At 42.3% G+C, this 12,758-nt stretch overlaps 1 protein-coding gene across 2 annotated transcripts in view; it reads right to left on the bottom strand.

The window, feature by feature from the left end:
* AGXT2 (alanine--glyoxylate aminotransferase 2) overlaps window positions 1-12,758 on the bottom strand; it is a 44,265-nt gene that overhangs the window by 25,207 nt on the left and 6,300 nt on the right. For both annotated transcript variants that reach the window (XM_043600066.1, XM_043600076.1), the window contains exons 4-8: window positions 11,169-11,292; window positions 9,499-9,593; window positions 7,589-7,682; window positions 6,848-6,941; window positions 105-205 (exon numbers count right to left, since the gene is read on the bottom strand). In XM_043600066.1, the coding sequence (XP_043456001.1) occupies window positions 105-205; window positions 6,848-6,941; window positions 7,589-7,682; window positions 9,499-9,593; window positions 11,169-11,292 (508 nt within the window). The remainder of the gene's footprint in view (window positions 1-104; window positions 206-6,847; window positions 6,942-7,588; window positions 7,683-9,498; window positions 9,594-11,168; window positions 11,293-12,758) is intronic.

The following is a 12,758-nucleotide window of genomic DNA, read 5'->3' as shown; positions in this document are numbered from 1 at the left end:
AATGGTCACTTAAATACTTTGGAATTCTCTAGAATGTATGAATGTATGAATTAAAATTCTCTGATAATTTAAGCCCAATTAGCGTCTAAGGTCAATATACCCACTTGAATTGGCTCTGCAAAAAATCCAGCAATTGATTTGGCCACAGAAGTGTTCAGAGTATCTTTGAACTGTTCAATATACTGGTCTCTTGCTTGGCAGCAGTCTGCGAAGAACAATAAAAACCACAAACAAACAAACAAACAAGCAAAACATAGCATTTGAAGACGTGAGAATGACATTCAGAAGAATGGGAAGAGCACAGAAAAAAAGAATATCCGATGAGTAAATTGACTAGAATTTTTACAATACAGTAAACAGGATATGAGGGTATAAATTTCTGATGGGTGAACTTTCTTTCAGAATAACCTGTACTTTGGTTTGAGCAGAGAGACGAGGATAGTTGTAAAGGCATAAATGAACCACTTCAGTCATGCCTGGGTGGCGCAGTCGGTTAAGTGTCCGACTTCAGCCAGGTCACGATCTTGCGGTCCGTGAGTTCGAGCCCCGCGTCGGGCTCTGGGCTGATGGCTCAGAGCCTGGAGCCTGCTTCCGATTCTGTGTCTCCCTCTCTCTCTGACCCTCCCCCATTCATGCTCTGTCTCTCTCTGTCCCAAAAATAAATAAACGTTGAAAAAAAAATTTAAAAAAATATATGGAAACAAATGAAAATGAAAATACAACAATCCAAACGCTTTGGGACGCAGCGAAGGCAGTCCTGAGAGGAAAATACATTGCAATCCAGGCCTATCTCAAGAAACAAGAAAAATCCCAAATACAAAATCTAACAGCACACCTAAAGGAAATAGAAGTAGAACAGCAAAGGCAGCCTAAACCCAGCAGAAGAAGAGAAATAATAAAGATCAGAGCAGAAATAAACAATATAGAATCTAAAAAAACTGTAGAGCAGATCAACGAAACCAAGAGTTGGTTTTTTGAAAAAATAAACAAAATTGACAAACGTCTAGCCAGGCTTCTCAAAAAGAAAAGGGAGATGACCCAAATAGATAGAATCATGAATGAAAATGGAATTATTACAACCAATCCCTCAGGGATATAAACAATTATCAGGGAATACTATGAAAAATTATATGCCAACAAATTGGACAACCTGGAAGAAATGGACAAATTCCTAAACACCCACACTCTTCCAAAACTCAATCAGGAGGAAATAGAAAGCTTGAACAGACCCATAACCAGCGAAGAAATCGAATTGGTTATCAAAAATCTCCCAACAAATAAGAGTCCAGGACCAGATGGCTTCCCAGGGAAGTTCTACCAGACGTTTAAAGCAGAGATAATACCTATGCTTCTCAAGCTATTCCAAGAAATAGAAAGGGAAGGAAAACTTCCAGACTCATTCTATGAAGCCAGTATTACTTTGATTCCTAAACCAGACAGAGACCCAGTAAAAAAAGAGAACTACAGGCCAATATCCCTGATGAATATGGATGTAAAAATTCTGAATAAGATACTAGCAAATCGAATTCAACAGCATATAAAAAGAATTATTTACCACGATCAAGTGGGATTCATTCCTGGGATGCAGGGCTGGTTCAACATTCACAAATCAATGTGATACATCACATTAATAAAAAAAAAGAGAAGAAACATATGATCCTGTCAATCGATGCAGAAAAGGCCTTCGACAAAATCCAGCACCCTTTCTTAATAAAAACCCTTGAGAAAGTCGGGATAGAAGGAACATACTTAAAGATCATAAAAGCCATTTATGAAAAGCCCACAGCTAACATCATCCTCAATGGGGAAAAACTGAGAGCTTTTTCCCTGAGATCAGGAACACGACAGGGATCCCCACTCTCACTGCTGTTGTTTAACATAGTGTTGGAAGTTCTAGCATCAGCAATCAGACAACAAAAGGAAATCAAAGGCATCAAAATTGGCAAAGATGAAGTCAAGCTTTCGCTTTTTGCAGATGACATGATATTATACATGGAAAATCCGGTAGACTCCACCAAAAGTCTGCTAGAACTGATACATGAATTCAGCAAAGTTGCAGGATACAAAATCAATGTACAGAAATCAGTTGCATTCTTATACACTAACAATGAGGCAACAGAAAGACAAATAAAGAAAGTGATCCCATTCACAATTGCACCAAGAAGCATAAATTACCTAGGAATAAATCTAACCAAAGATGTAAAAGATCTGTATGCTGAAAACTATAGAAAGCTTATGAAGGTAATTGAAGAAGATATAAAGAAATGGAAAGACATTCCCTGCTCATGGATTGGAAGAATAAATATTGTCAAAATGTCAATACTACCCAAAGCTATCTACACATTCAATGCAATCCCAATCAAAATTGCACCAGCATTCTTCTCGAAACTAGAACAAGCAATCCTAAAATTCATATGGAACCACAAAAAGCCCCGAATAGCCAAAGTAATTTTGAAGAAGAAGACCAAAGCAGGAGGCATCACAATCCCAGACTTTAGCCTCTACTACAAAGCTGTCATCATCAAGACAGCAGGGTATTGGCACAAAAACAGACACATAGACCAATGGAATAGAATAGAAACCCCAGAACTAGACCCACAAATGTATGGCCAACTCATCTTTGACAAAGCAGGAAAGAACATCCAATGGAAAAAAGACAGTCTCTTTAACAAATGGTGCTGGGAGAACTGGACAGCAACATGCAGAAGGTTGAAACTAGACCACTTTCTTACACCATTCACAAAAATAAACTCAAAATGAATAAAGGACCTGAATGTGAGACAGGAAACCATCAAAACCCTAGAAGAGAAAGCAGGAAAAGACCTCTCTGACCTCAGCCGTAGCAATCTCATACTCGACACATCCCCAAAGCCAAGGGAATTAAAAGCAAAAATGAATTACTGGGACCTTATGAAGATAAAAAGCTTCTGCACAGCAAAGGAAACAACCAACAAAACTAAAAGGTAACCAACGGAATGGGAAAAGATATTTGCAAATGACATATTGGACAAAGGGCTAGTATCCAAAATCTATAAAGAGCTCTCCAAACTCCACACCCGAAAAACAAATAACCCAGTGAAGAAATGGGCAGAAAACATGAATAGACACTTCTCTAAAGAAGACATCCGGATGGCCAACAGGCACATGAAAAGATGCTCAACGTCGCTCCTTATCAGGGAAATACAAATCAAAACCACACTCAGATATCACCTGACTCCAGTCAGAGTGGCCAAAATGAACAAATCAGGAGACTATAGATGCTGGAGAGGATGTGGAGAAATGGGAACCCTCTTGCACTGTTGGTGGGAATGCAAATTGGTGCAGCCGCTCTGGAAAGCAGTGTGGAGGTTCCTCAGAAAATTAAAAATAGACCTACCCTATAGCCCAGCAATAGCACTGCTAGGAATTTACCCAAGGGATACAGGAGTACTGATGCATAGGGGCACTTGTACCCCAATGTTCATAGCAGCACTCTCAACAATAGCCAAATTATGGAAAGAGCCTAAATGTCCATCAACTGATGAATGGATAAAGAAATTGTGGTTTTTATACACAATGGAATACTACGTGGCAATGAGAAAGAATGAAATATGGCCTTTTGTAGCAACGTGGATGGAACTGGAGAGTGTGATGCTAAGTGAAATAAGGCATACAGAGAAAGACAGATGCCGTATGGTTTCACTCTTATGTGGATCCTGAGAAACTTAACAGAAACCCATGGGGGAGGGGAAGGAGAAAAAAAAAAGAGGTTAGAGTGGGAGAGAGCCAAAGCATAAGAGACTCTTAAAAACTGAGAACAAACTGAGGGTTGATGGGGGGTGGGAGGGAGGGGAGGGTGGGTGATGGGTATTGAGGAGGGCACCTTTTGGGATGAGCACTGGGTGTTGTATGGAAACCAATTTGACAGTAAATTTCATATATTGAAAAAAATAAATAAATAAAACTGGAAAAAACACTACCTGGCCCCAAACATGTTTTAAGGTACATGTGATATTTGGGAAAACTCGCATGGCTAGGTTAGTTGGAATTAGGGGCTGGAAGTGTGAAGAAAGAAGGAAGGAAAAGGATACCAAATCCAGAAAGCACATTTTTAGCATCGCTTATGTTGCTTGAGGAGAGGATATACTAGACAAGTAAACCCACGCCTGTAGGGAGTCCATTTTTTAGTTTTTATTAAGAAAGGCAGAGAACCTGGGATGACTCTAAAGGATGGATCACATATGAAAAGAAATAATTTGGAAATTTAGCATGCCCATCTGTAAGGAGAGAGGGGGGAGCGTGGAGCAAAGTCAACCCCAATGGCTGACATCTGGCCAAAACCAAACTGAGAGCAGGCTTTGCGTGAACCTGTGATAGACCTTTCATGATTTGTCCCCCGCTTGCCCACGAGTTCAGTGACAAGAGGGGTCACCTCCTGTAATCAGCTGTTTACTTCATTTCACATTTACTTCCTGAGCTCATTGATGTAACTCCAGGTCAGGCTGCCTCTGGAGAGAGACCTGGTGCGGTGGCATCACCATGACAACAAGGGTGTAAGGAGTGGATGTTCCCCGTATACCATTCAAACAACTGAGTGGAGATGGAGAGTTTTTATTTTAGCTGGTGGTATAGAAACAGTTAAATAGAGTGAAGAGCCAAGGAAGAACAATGTTTCAGGAAAAGGAAGCTCATCTTGCAAAAGGTGAAGAACAATGACATGACGAGGACGAGGTCTGGGGCATTGTGGGGCAGTGGGCTTTGGGAGGTGGATGTCATCACAGCTTCCGTCCTAAATTCAGGGCCCGGAATGAACACTTGGCAAGACAAAATCCCGGCAAAGGGATAGAGGAAGGTGATGTAATCTACCACAGAAACATCTATATCAACTTCACAACCTGGACTCCTGCTTATGCCCATGTGGCCAATGATGACCTAATCCTGAACTAAAAGAACTTCCACCAAGATTGGTACCTGTAAGCGCCCAGTGAACGCACCCTAAGAGGAACGGAGAACCGGAATCTTCTACACTCAAAGTACTTTACAAGCTGGGTTGCATTTGCAAACATGTGACTACACCTTTTTGCAACAAAGACCAAACACTACGCAGTTCCCCAAAGCCCTGGAGGAGTGCGAAGTCTCTTTTTGTATTGCAATTCTGTTTGAATACATATTTCAGTTGTGTCTCTTGAGGATGTGAATTAAGAAAACAGCTGACTTCAGATATGCCAAAGACAACAGTTCAGAGGAGCAGAAGGGTATGTCTGTCACTATCATTAAGCCTCCAGAGGCCACTGGAGAGATGACCATGGGGTTCTAGTATTTTCAAATTGGCCTAAGCAGAGAAAGCCTCGAAGAGGGAGGAGGCAGAGAGGATGGAGAAAGGCAGGGACACAGAGTAGGGAGGGAAGGAGATGGCCAGCTCTTGAGTGCTTCTGCTTGCTAGGCTCTCTGCTGCCCGCGTTGTGGTCAGATTGAGGTCGATGAGGTGCATGAAACTGAGTTTAGTTCTCGATGCCATCCAGGTAGGATATGTGGGTCTGGCTCTACAGGTACCCTTGGTATTGCTATTATCTGCCTTTCTGTACCCAAAACTCTCCTCTCTTGATCTCATGAAGCCTTGTAATGACGGGTTGGGGGCAGCTGCTGCCATCTGTATCTTACAAATGAGAAAGCCGAGGTGACAGATGGAGCCCTTGCTTGCAGCTGAACCAGCTGGGGCTGGGAGTGGAATCCAGGTCTCCTGACTTCGTGGGTCCCCTCAATCCTGGCCAGAACAGGAATTATTTTTAAGCCTGGGTTCATCCTGCTGGCAAGCCAGTGAACAGGGGTGGCCATAGGTAGGGACCAGTGGTTTGGAGTCAGAAGGCTTGGGGTCAAGTCCTAGCTCTGCTGCCTCTCAGGTGTGGACCTTGGCTTCCTGATTTTTTAAAGTGGAGAGGGGAGGGTTTTCTTTTAATACAGCTTTAAATTTCCTTAGAGTTTTAAGTTCTGTGACCACAGCATCCTATTTCAATGCTCATTCTTTTATCCCCCTGTCTCCATTTTGCCATTATCCTATCTGAATTTTAAGGTGACTGTGAATCTTCTTTCTTCCTTTCAAAGCTGATTTCTAAGACTTCCATTTGCATTTTTTCAACCCGAGTGACTCAAAACTGTTCCATTAAGCGTCTTGGGCAGAAGCATTGAGCTCTTTCTTTCAGCACTACTTAGAAGCAGCTATTCGGAGGTCCTGAACTGTGCCGACAAGCACAGGGGAGACTGCTGATTAGCAGAGAATTGCTGCTTCCATCCCTCCCCTCTGGTAAGAATAGGTAGAGAATGCAAATATAAATGCGGTTGGTAAATGGGAACTCTCCTTTTGAGAATGCCTTTAAAACATTTGCCAGAGATGTCTACAGACTTTGGCAATGGCCTTAAGTTTTGACAGATGTCCTCATTTTGGCTGGCATTCTGAGTCCCTTGGGGGAACTTCCTGACTGGAGTTTTGAAAAGGCTGAAAGTATTCTTTTCCCTCTCCCCCTCCTCCGTTGGGAATTGGTAAACAATCCCACCAACCTTGTTCTCTTTTCAAGCTGATAGCAGGGCTATTGCTAACAGAGCTGACGGAACTCCTTTAATGAAGTATCAAGTGGGAGTTTGTTTAGCTTGGCTCTGATGGCCAGAGATGCTCCCCTCACAGCCAGAGAGCACAGCGGTAGTAGGCATGATGCATGTTGACGCTACGAGGCCTTGCTTTCCAGTTTTGTTTCCTTTGGCTCTTCCCTTTTCCATTGGTTCAAATCTGTTCACTGAGTAACGGTTCGGCCTTTCTCGGTTTCATTACCCACCCTCCCGGCCACCCCGCACCCCGCTCCCTGCCCAGTTGAACCTGGTGCACAGCTGCATTTTCTAATTGTTTGCACTGGAGAATCTCGACAGTGGCTTCCTCCCCAGGGGCCCCGGAAAACATCTGGGCACATTGTCTGCAAATGACAAAAGAAGGCATTTGGCAAAACTGTGAGGACAAGACACATATGATACCAGTCAGGATAGGAGCGCTTCTTAATTTGATATTGAGATTCCTCCCATACTCCTCTCCCACTTAGGACAAAAACCTAATACTTTGGTTTGAAAAGATAATTTTTTCTTAGAAACCAGTTATGTGGGCACTTTACAAAGGAAACTGACTGCAGTGCCAGCCTGGAAACAAATTGCTCAAGAGTTATATGGGTAAGGGCATCTGAAAGAATAGGAATAATTAGGTATCTGATTTGATGTTCAGGTGGGTACAGCAAGTGAGAACAAAAGGTGAGTACAAGGATGGCTCTGTAGAAATCTTATGCATTCGAGGCTCTGAGAACTAATCTCAATGCATTCATTTGCGGTTTACCTGATTTTATTTTCAAGCAAAACGAGTTGTAAAAATCCCTATAATTAATTGCTCAGAGTCTGAAGGCCTTTCTACTAAAGGTTTCCTCCAAGGGGGCTTTGGTTCAAGTAAGTAAAATTTGGCCTCTGATGAATGATATTCTTCATATGCGTTTCTGATCCTGATACTGGGAAAATCTGATCGGTCCTACCACGTGCAGAGCAGACTTCAGAGAAACCAGACCAAAATCTCAAAACTCACTGATTGGCAGCCCAGCCCACTGGGGAGCTCCGTCCTGAAGGACCCTACATTTGTCAAGCCAAGTGTGTATGGGCTGCACCCATGGTAGGCACCTCTGCAGAGAAGAAACAGTGAGAAGATGGGGTCAGGTTCAGTTTTCTTTGATTGCTGGCCTGTGGACTATTGTGTAGGACAAAAGAGAAGATCCGTGAAGCCTATGGAGACAACATAGAACACCATTAATGTGTAACTCCAATGATTTCTAAGAAACCTCCTGAGCCTATGCCAGGAGAATTTACTTATTTGTCTTTTCTGATGGTGTCATAGACATGAAATTGTGAAAGGAAGATCTGGAGAGTATCTGGGCAAGAACTCTGACCTTGGCATCTGCCCTACTTAGTCACTCTTAAGCAAAGAGACTCATCTTTTAGCAACATGTCCGGAATTATATTCAATGAGTATTATTCTTTTAAGCAGTCACCTTGAGAAACCAAATATTTGTTCTGTGATGTCGCTGTTGTGCAAATGCCTCATAAGCCACTTTACCTGGTGTATAAAAAAAACAACAACACAGGTTTTGTTTCTTTTTGAACCTGAAACTACCACAGTTAGTATAAATCATTCTGATCACCCGTCTTGGCTTCAAATGGGTTTTGATAATTCTCAAATCAAAATCACCCTTAAATGAGGACTTAGGATTATTAAGACTATTCAAAAGGATGGTCATCTATCTTGAAAGAGGAGACACAATTGTGTGTTGAACCCTAGCAACACATGTCCACTTTGAATAGATCAATACTTATCTGGACATGTATATTCTGGGAGGTTTATTTGGGTAAAACATCAGTCACATTTTTTATTGCCATATTTCTTTGACAGTAAATGTTTCCTTATGCCTATAGTTACTATGGGGCATATTATATGGAATGTGCAGTATTGGATGTGCTGTGGTCATCAGATCTTCTTTGGAAATGAGACAGAATCTATGGCCAGACAGGTAAAAGAATGGGACTATCTCTTCATTCCATGTACTTTTACTATAAGTCACCCTCTGACATAAACCTTATTAAAAGATAATGCTTGAAAGTGCTATACAGGGGCACTTGGGTGGCTCAGGTAGTTAAGCATCAGACTTTGGCTCAGTACGTGATCTTATGGTTCGTGAGTTTGAGCCCCACATCAGTTGTCCGCTGTCAGTACAAAGCCCACTTCAGATCCTCTGTCTCCCTCTCTGCCGCTCCCCATCTCATGCTCTCTCTCTGTCTCAAAAATAAATAAACATTAAAAAAGGTGCTATATAAAATTACCCAAAGGAAGAAACTGCAAACAAAATGCTAAGTTTTCTATTGTTTTTAATGCTAATATAGCTATCAAGGGTTTATAATTAATCTGTTACGTTGTCAATTTTCAAAAGTCACCCAGAGAAGTAGAAATATACAGGTTCAATATGTATCCTCTGAACTTAGGGAGGAGAAAAGGTGAAAATTTTGTGCCACTGGCACTAAGAAGTAAGTAGAGGGCTCATGATCATAAGCAGAGATGAAAATGTGTCCACTGTCATATGGTAGAGCCGTGAGCATCTATGCATATAGACCAGTTATTCACCACTTGGCATATATCGTGGTCAATACCATGCCTTCAGAGTCAAAAAACTGTCAAATGACCATCTATTTAATTTTATCAGATGATCTATGCCATAAGTAGTACTCCAAGCTGTTTTTTACCCCAGTCAGGGATCCCTACCTTGAATGAGGCCAGTTTAGATGGGGTTATCCAGTCATAAAATTAATTTCACTGATACTGCTCTAAAATCCGAATGATACTCCCGGGAAAGCGCCCCTCCGCCTTCCCCATGCTATATTTTAAAGACGCACATTTAGTATCAGGGTAAGTCAATGTTATCAAAGTTGAATATTCCAAGGTGTGATTACCTGAAAGAAATAAGGTCTGTGCGATTTGTGTGTGCTCTGGCCATCAGCATGGCTAGGTCATTGGCTTCGGAGCCACTGTTCACAAAGAAAATGACCTGGAGGGAAACAGAAGACACAAGTCCTCATACATTAATTTATGTCCTTCTTCCCCAATTAATTCAAAATTTCTAAGACTGTGTCCCAGCTTCTAATTAGGAAGGAGGGTTCCTTTCAGAAAAGCAGCTCTATCACTCAAGTACTATATTAATTCTACAGCTTTTCAGTGAGCAGCTGCTAAGTGCTAGAGATACAAAACTGGCTAAGGATTGTCCCAGTTGTGAAACTTCTCGACTTTCACTGGCTTTATTCAATGCTCTACAAAATGCCAAGATGGGGAGACCCGCTGAAGGGTATGTAGTGGTTAGTGGATGAGTGGATCTGAGGACCGGGTTGCTTAGCTCCTGAACCACAACCACCTGACAGGGTTCTGAAGGCTTGGACAAGGCAGGGTCCCTGGTCCTGTAGCCTCAGAGGATGTCCCTGCTTGTCTGTTTGGTGTGTGTTAATGTTGAGAAAACAAGCGAACACACAAAACACGCAGCTCCTCTTGGCTAAGAGAAAGGGGAGAACTGAAGGGAACTGGGTCCTCCGGGCTCGGGGCCTGGGAAGCATGAGCTTGTGTCCTTGCTGATGTCCCTGCTTCTGCGCCTCTGTGAGCATGACTGGGCTAGACTTAGGTTGCCTCTAGCCCAGCTTTCTTCATCTCTTGCAGAGGGTGAAGTAGATAGAGAAGCTATAGTAAGAAAAGCCAATACCAGGTACTGGGCACTATACATATATTATATATAGTACTATATTTACATGTTATACATCTATATTATATATATCTACAGGTACTATGTATATTCTTATATATATACTAACTTATTGAATCCTGAAGTGCAAATCTTGGCCGACATTTTAATATCTCAATTCAGTTAAAAACCAGTCATTTCTGATGCAGAAAAACATCTCGTTTAGCAAAAAAATGTCTAAGTGCATCTTAGAGCAAATGAACTGAACAGGATATTAATTTTATCAAAAAATGGCTCAACTTTGGGGGTGCCTGCGTGGCTCAGTTGGTTAAGTGTCTCACTGTTGATTTTGGCTCAGGTCACGATCTCGTGGTTCGTGAGATCTAGCCCCACGTTGGGCTCTGCGCTGATAACCCAGAGCCTGCTAGGGATTCTCTCTCTCCCTCTCTCTCTGTCCCTCCCTTCCTAGTGCTCTCTTCGTCTCTCTCAAAAATCAATAAATAAACATAAAAAAATTGGCTCCACTCTATAACAGGAGACATACAAATGAATTTGTAGAGGAGCCCTGGAGCAAAGAGATGTAAAACTCTTGAGGAACATAGAGGAGAGTGTCCATAAAGGAGCGCTGGGGCTTCTGCTAAGTGATTTTGCAGAGATGTGGCAGTGAGGAGAACTTCGAGAAGAGGCAGAGGCTTGGAGGTGATGAGTGAACACTGGCTGGCTTCACCAGCAATTCATAATTCCCGCTTTCTCCTCGATTGCTCTCAGAAATGGCTATTAGCTCACTATTTCAGATGTTCGATTCGTGGACCAAATTCCCTGTTCATATTCCTGCTTCCTTGGGAAGCTCTCATGGGGTCATGAGACCCCTGTTCCTTTAAGCTGGGATCATCATACCTTTAGAGGCTCTGGAAGAAGTGCCAAAAGCTTCTCTGCGAACTCATGGGTTGGAGAGTGGAAAAAGAGGGCGCTTGTGTGCCACAGGCGTCCAAGCTGCTTTTGTGCCACTGCGTTCACCTTCCTGGATAAACACAAGAGCTGAGTTCCCCACGCAACCAGTGGGCACGTTCCTCCAAAACACACACACACACACACACACACACACACACACCAGCCATTGACCCTGAATCTATGGCTAGTTCTCAAATAGTTTCAAGAGGCTGGTTTCATCCACATGTGAGGAAGAACTGTAACCAGTAGAGCTGTCTGGCAATGGGATGGGTGCCTTGAAAGGTAATGGGGTCTTCCCCAAGGGAAGTGTTCAAAAGGAGACCAAATGATTATCCCTTACAGATTTTAGAAAAGAAAGTCCTATTTTAGGAGGGAGTTTGGGACATAGATTCTCTTCTGATTAGGATTTCTTATTAAATGCCCTTTGAACAGTTTCCAAACTAAAGAGGACTATATCTAAGCCCAGGTGTCTTTTCATTTTATTCTTCTAGAGAGTTACAGATACATCAAACACATGTATACAAGAGCAGGCCTTCTTCCTTCAGAGGAGATTCCAATATCTGCTTCCTAATAGTGGTCACTTTGGATGAACGCTTTGTAACTATGAAACCATATCCTGTGAAGGATCAGAAGGTTGGCGTTGAGGGATAGTAAGAACTTAGGGTACATAGAGAGGTAGGACCTGACTAGGAATGCCTTGAAAACATAAGCCAGGATGTTTAAACTTGATCCAAAGGGCATCAATGGCTAAAGGTACACACCAGTTCTGTTTGTTACCAATAATTTTCTCTCAAAAAAGAATCAGTGAAGTGGTTAAATACATAATGATTAAGTGATTTTGAGAAGTACCAGTTCAAACAGATTTCTTTACTGCAGGACTTGCCAGTGCTTTTATTAGACAAATACATACTATTTCTCCCCAGGAGGGAGATGGAGTTTACAGGGTTTTTAAAATTTATTTTTTCATGGGGCCCTTTACCAACTAACTTCTCCTGTGGTCTGGGTTTTATGACTCATTTTAGAAAATTGCAGACAATCAATGAACTCTTACAGTTAACAGATAATTGACGAAAGCGTTTTTTTGCAAAGTAAATATGTGAGCCCCATGAGGGTAGATTGAAAAGGGTAAGACTGGTAACGGTGAATCCAGTCATGAGGACAAGGTAGCCTTCCAGGTGTGCCAGAAAGAGAGGTTCTAGAGACTGGGCTTGGTGGGAACCAGTAGGGGCCAGTAGGAGAGGCATTTCAGTGGAGGGAAAGCTAGATCTCAGTATCAGGTTGCCTCTGGGCAGGGAAGAGTCAAAGATGACTTCACCATTCTTGCCTGTAACATTGGGGAAACTCGTGGATTAGTTGAGACATGCAGCCAGTGGCCGCCCAGCTCCTTCACATGGTAGGAGGCTCACTTGTGCACTTTGAATACATGAATATGGAAATAGAAATATTATAGTAGAGGGTTTGATGGATTTGGCGCTAATGTTGGATTTTAGCTGATGGTGGAGTATCATGGGGTGTGTGTGTGGGGGGGTGTCCTGG

The sequence above is a fragment of the Prionailurus bengalensis genome, chromosome A1 (assembly GCF_016509475.1).
Source record: "Prionailurus bengalensis isolate Pbe53 chromosome A1, Fcat_Pben_1.1_paternal_pri, whole genome shotgun sequence".
In the NCBI taxonomy this organism is placed as follows: Eukaryota; Metazoa; Chordata; class Mammalia; order Carnivora; family Felidae; genus Prionailurus; species Prionailurus bengalensis.
This window is presented reverse-complemented; position numbering and strand designations above follow the sequence as displayed.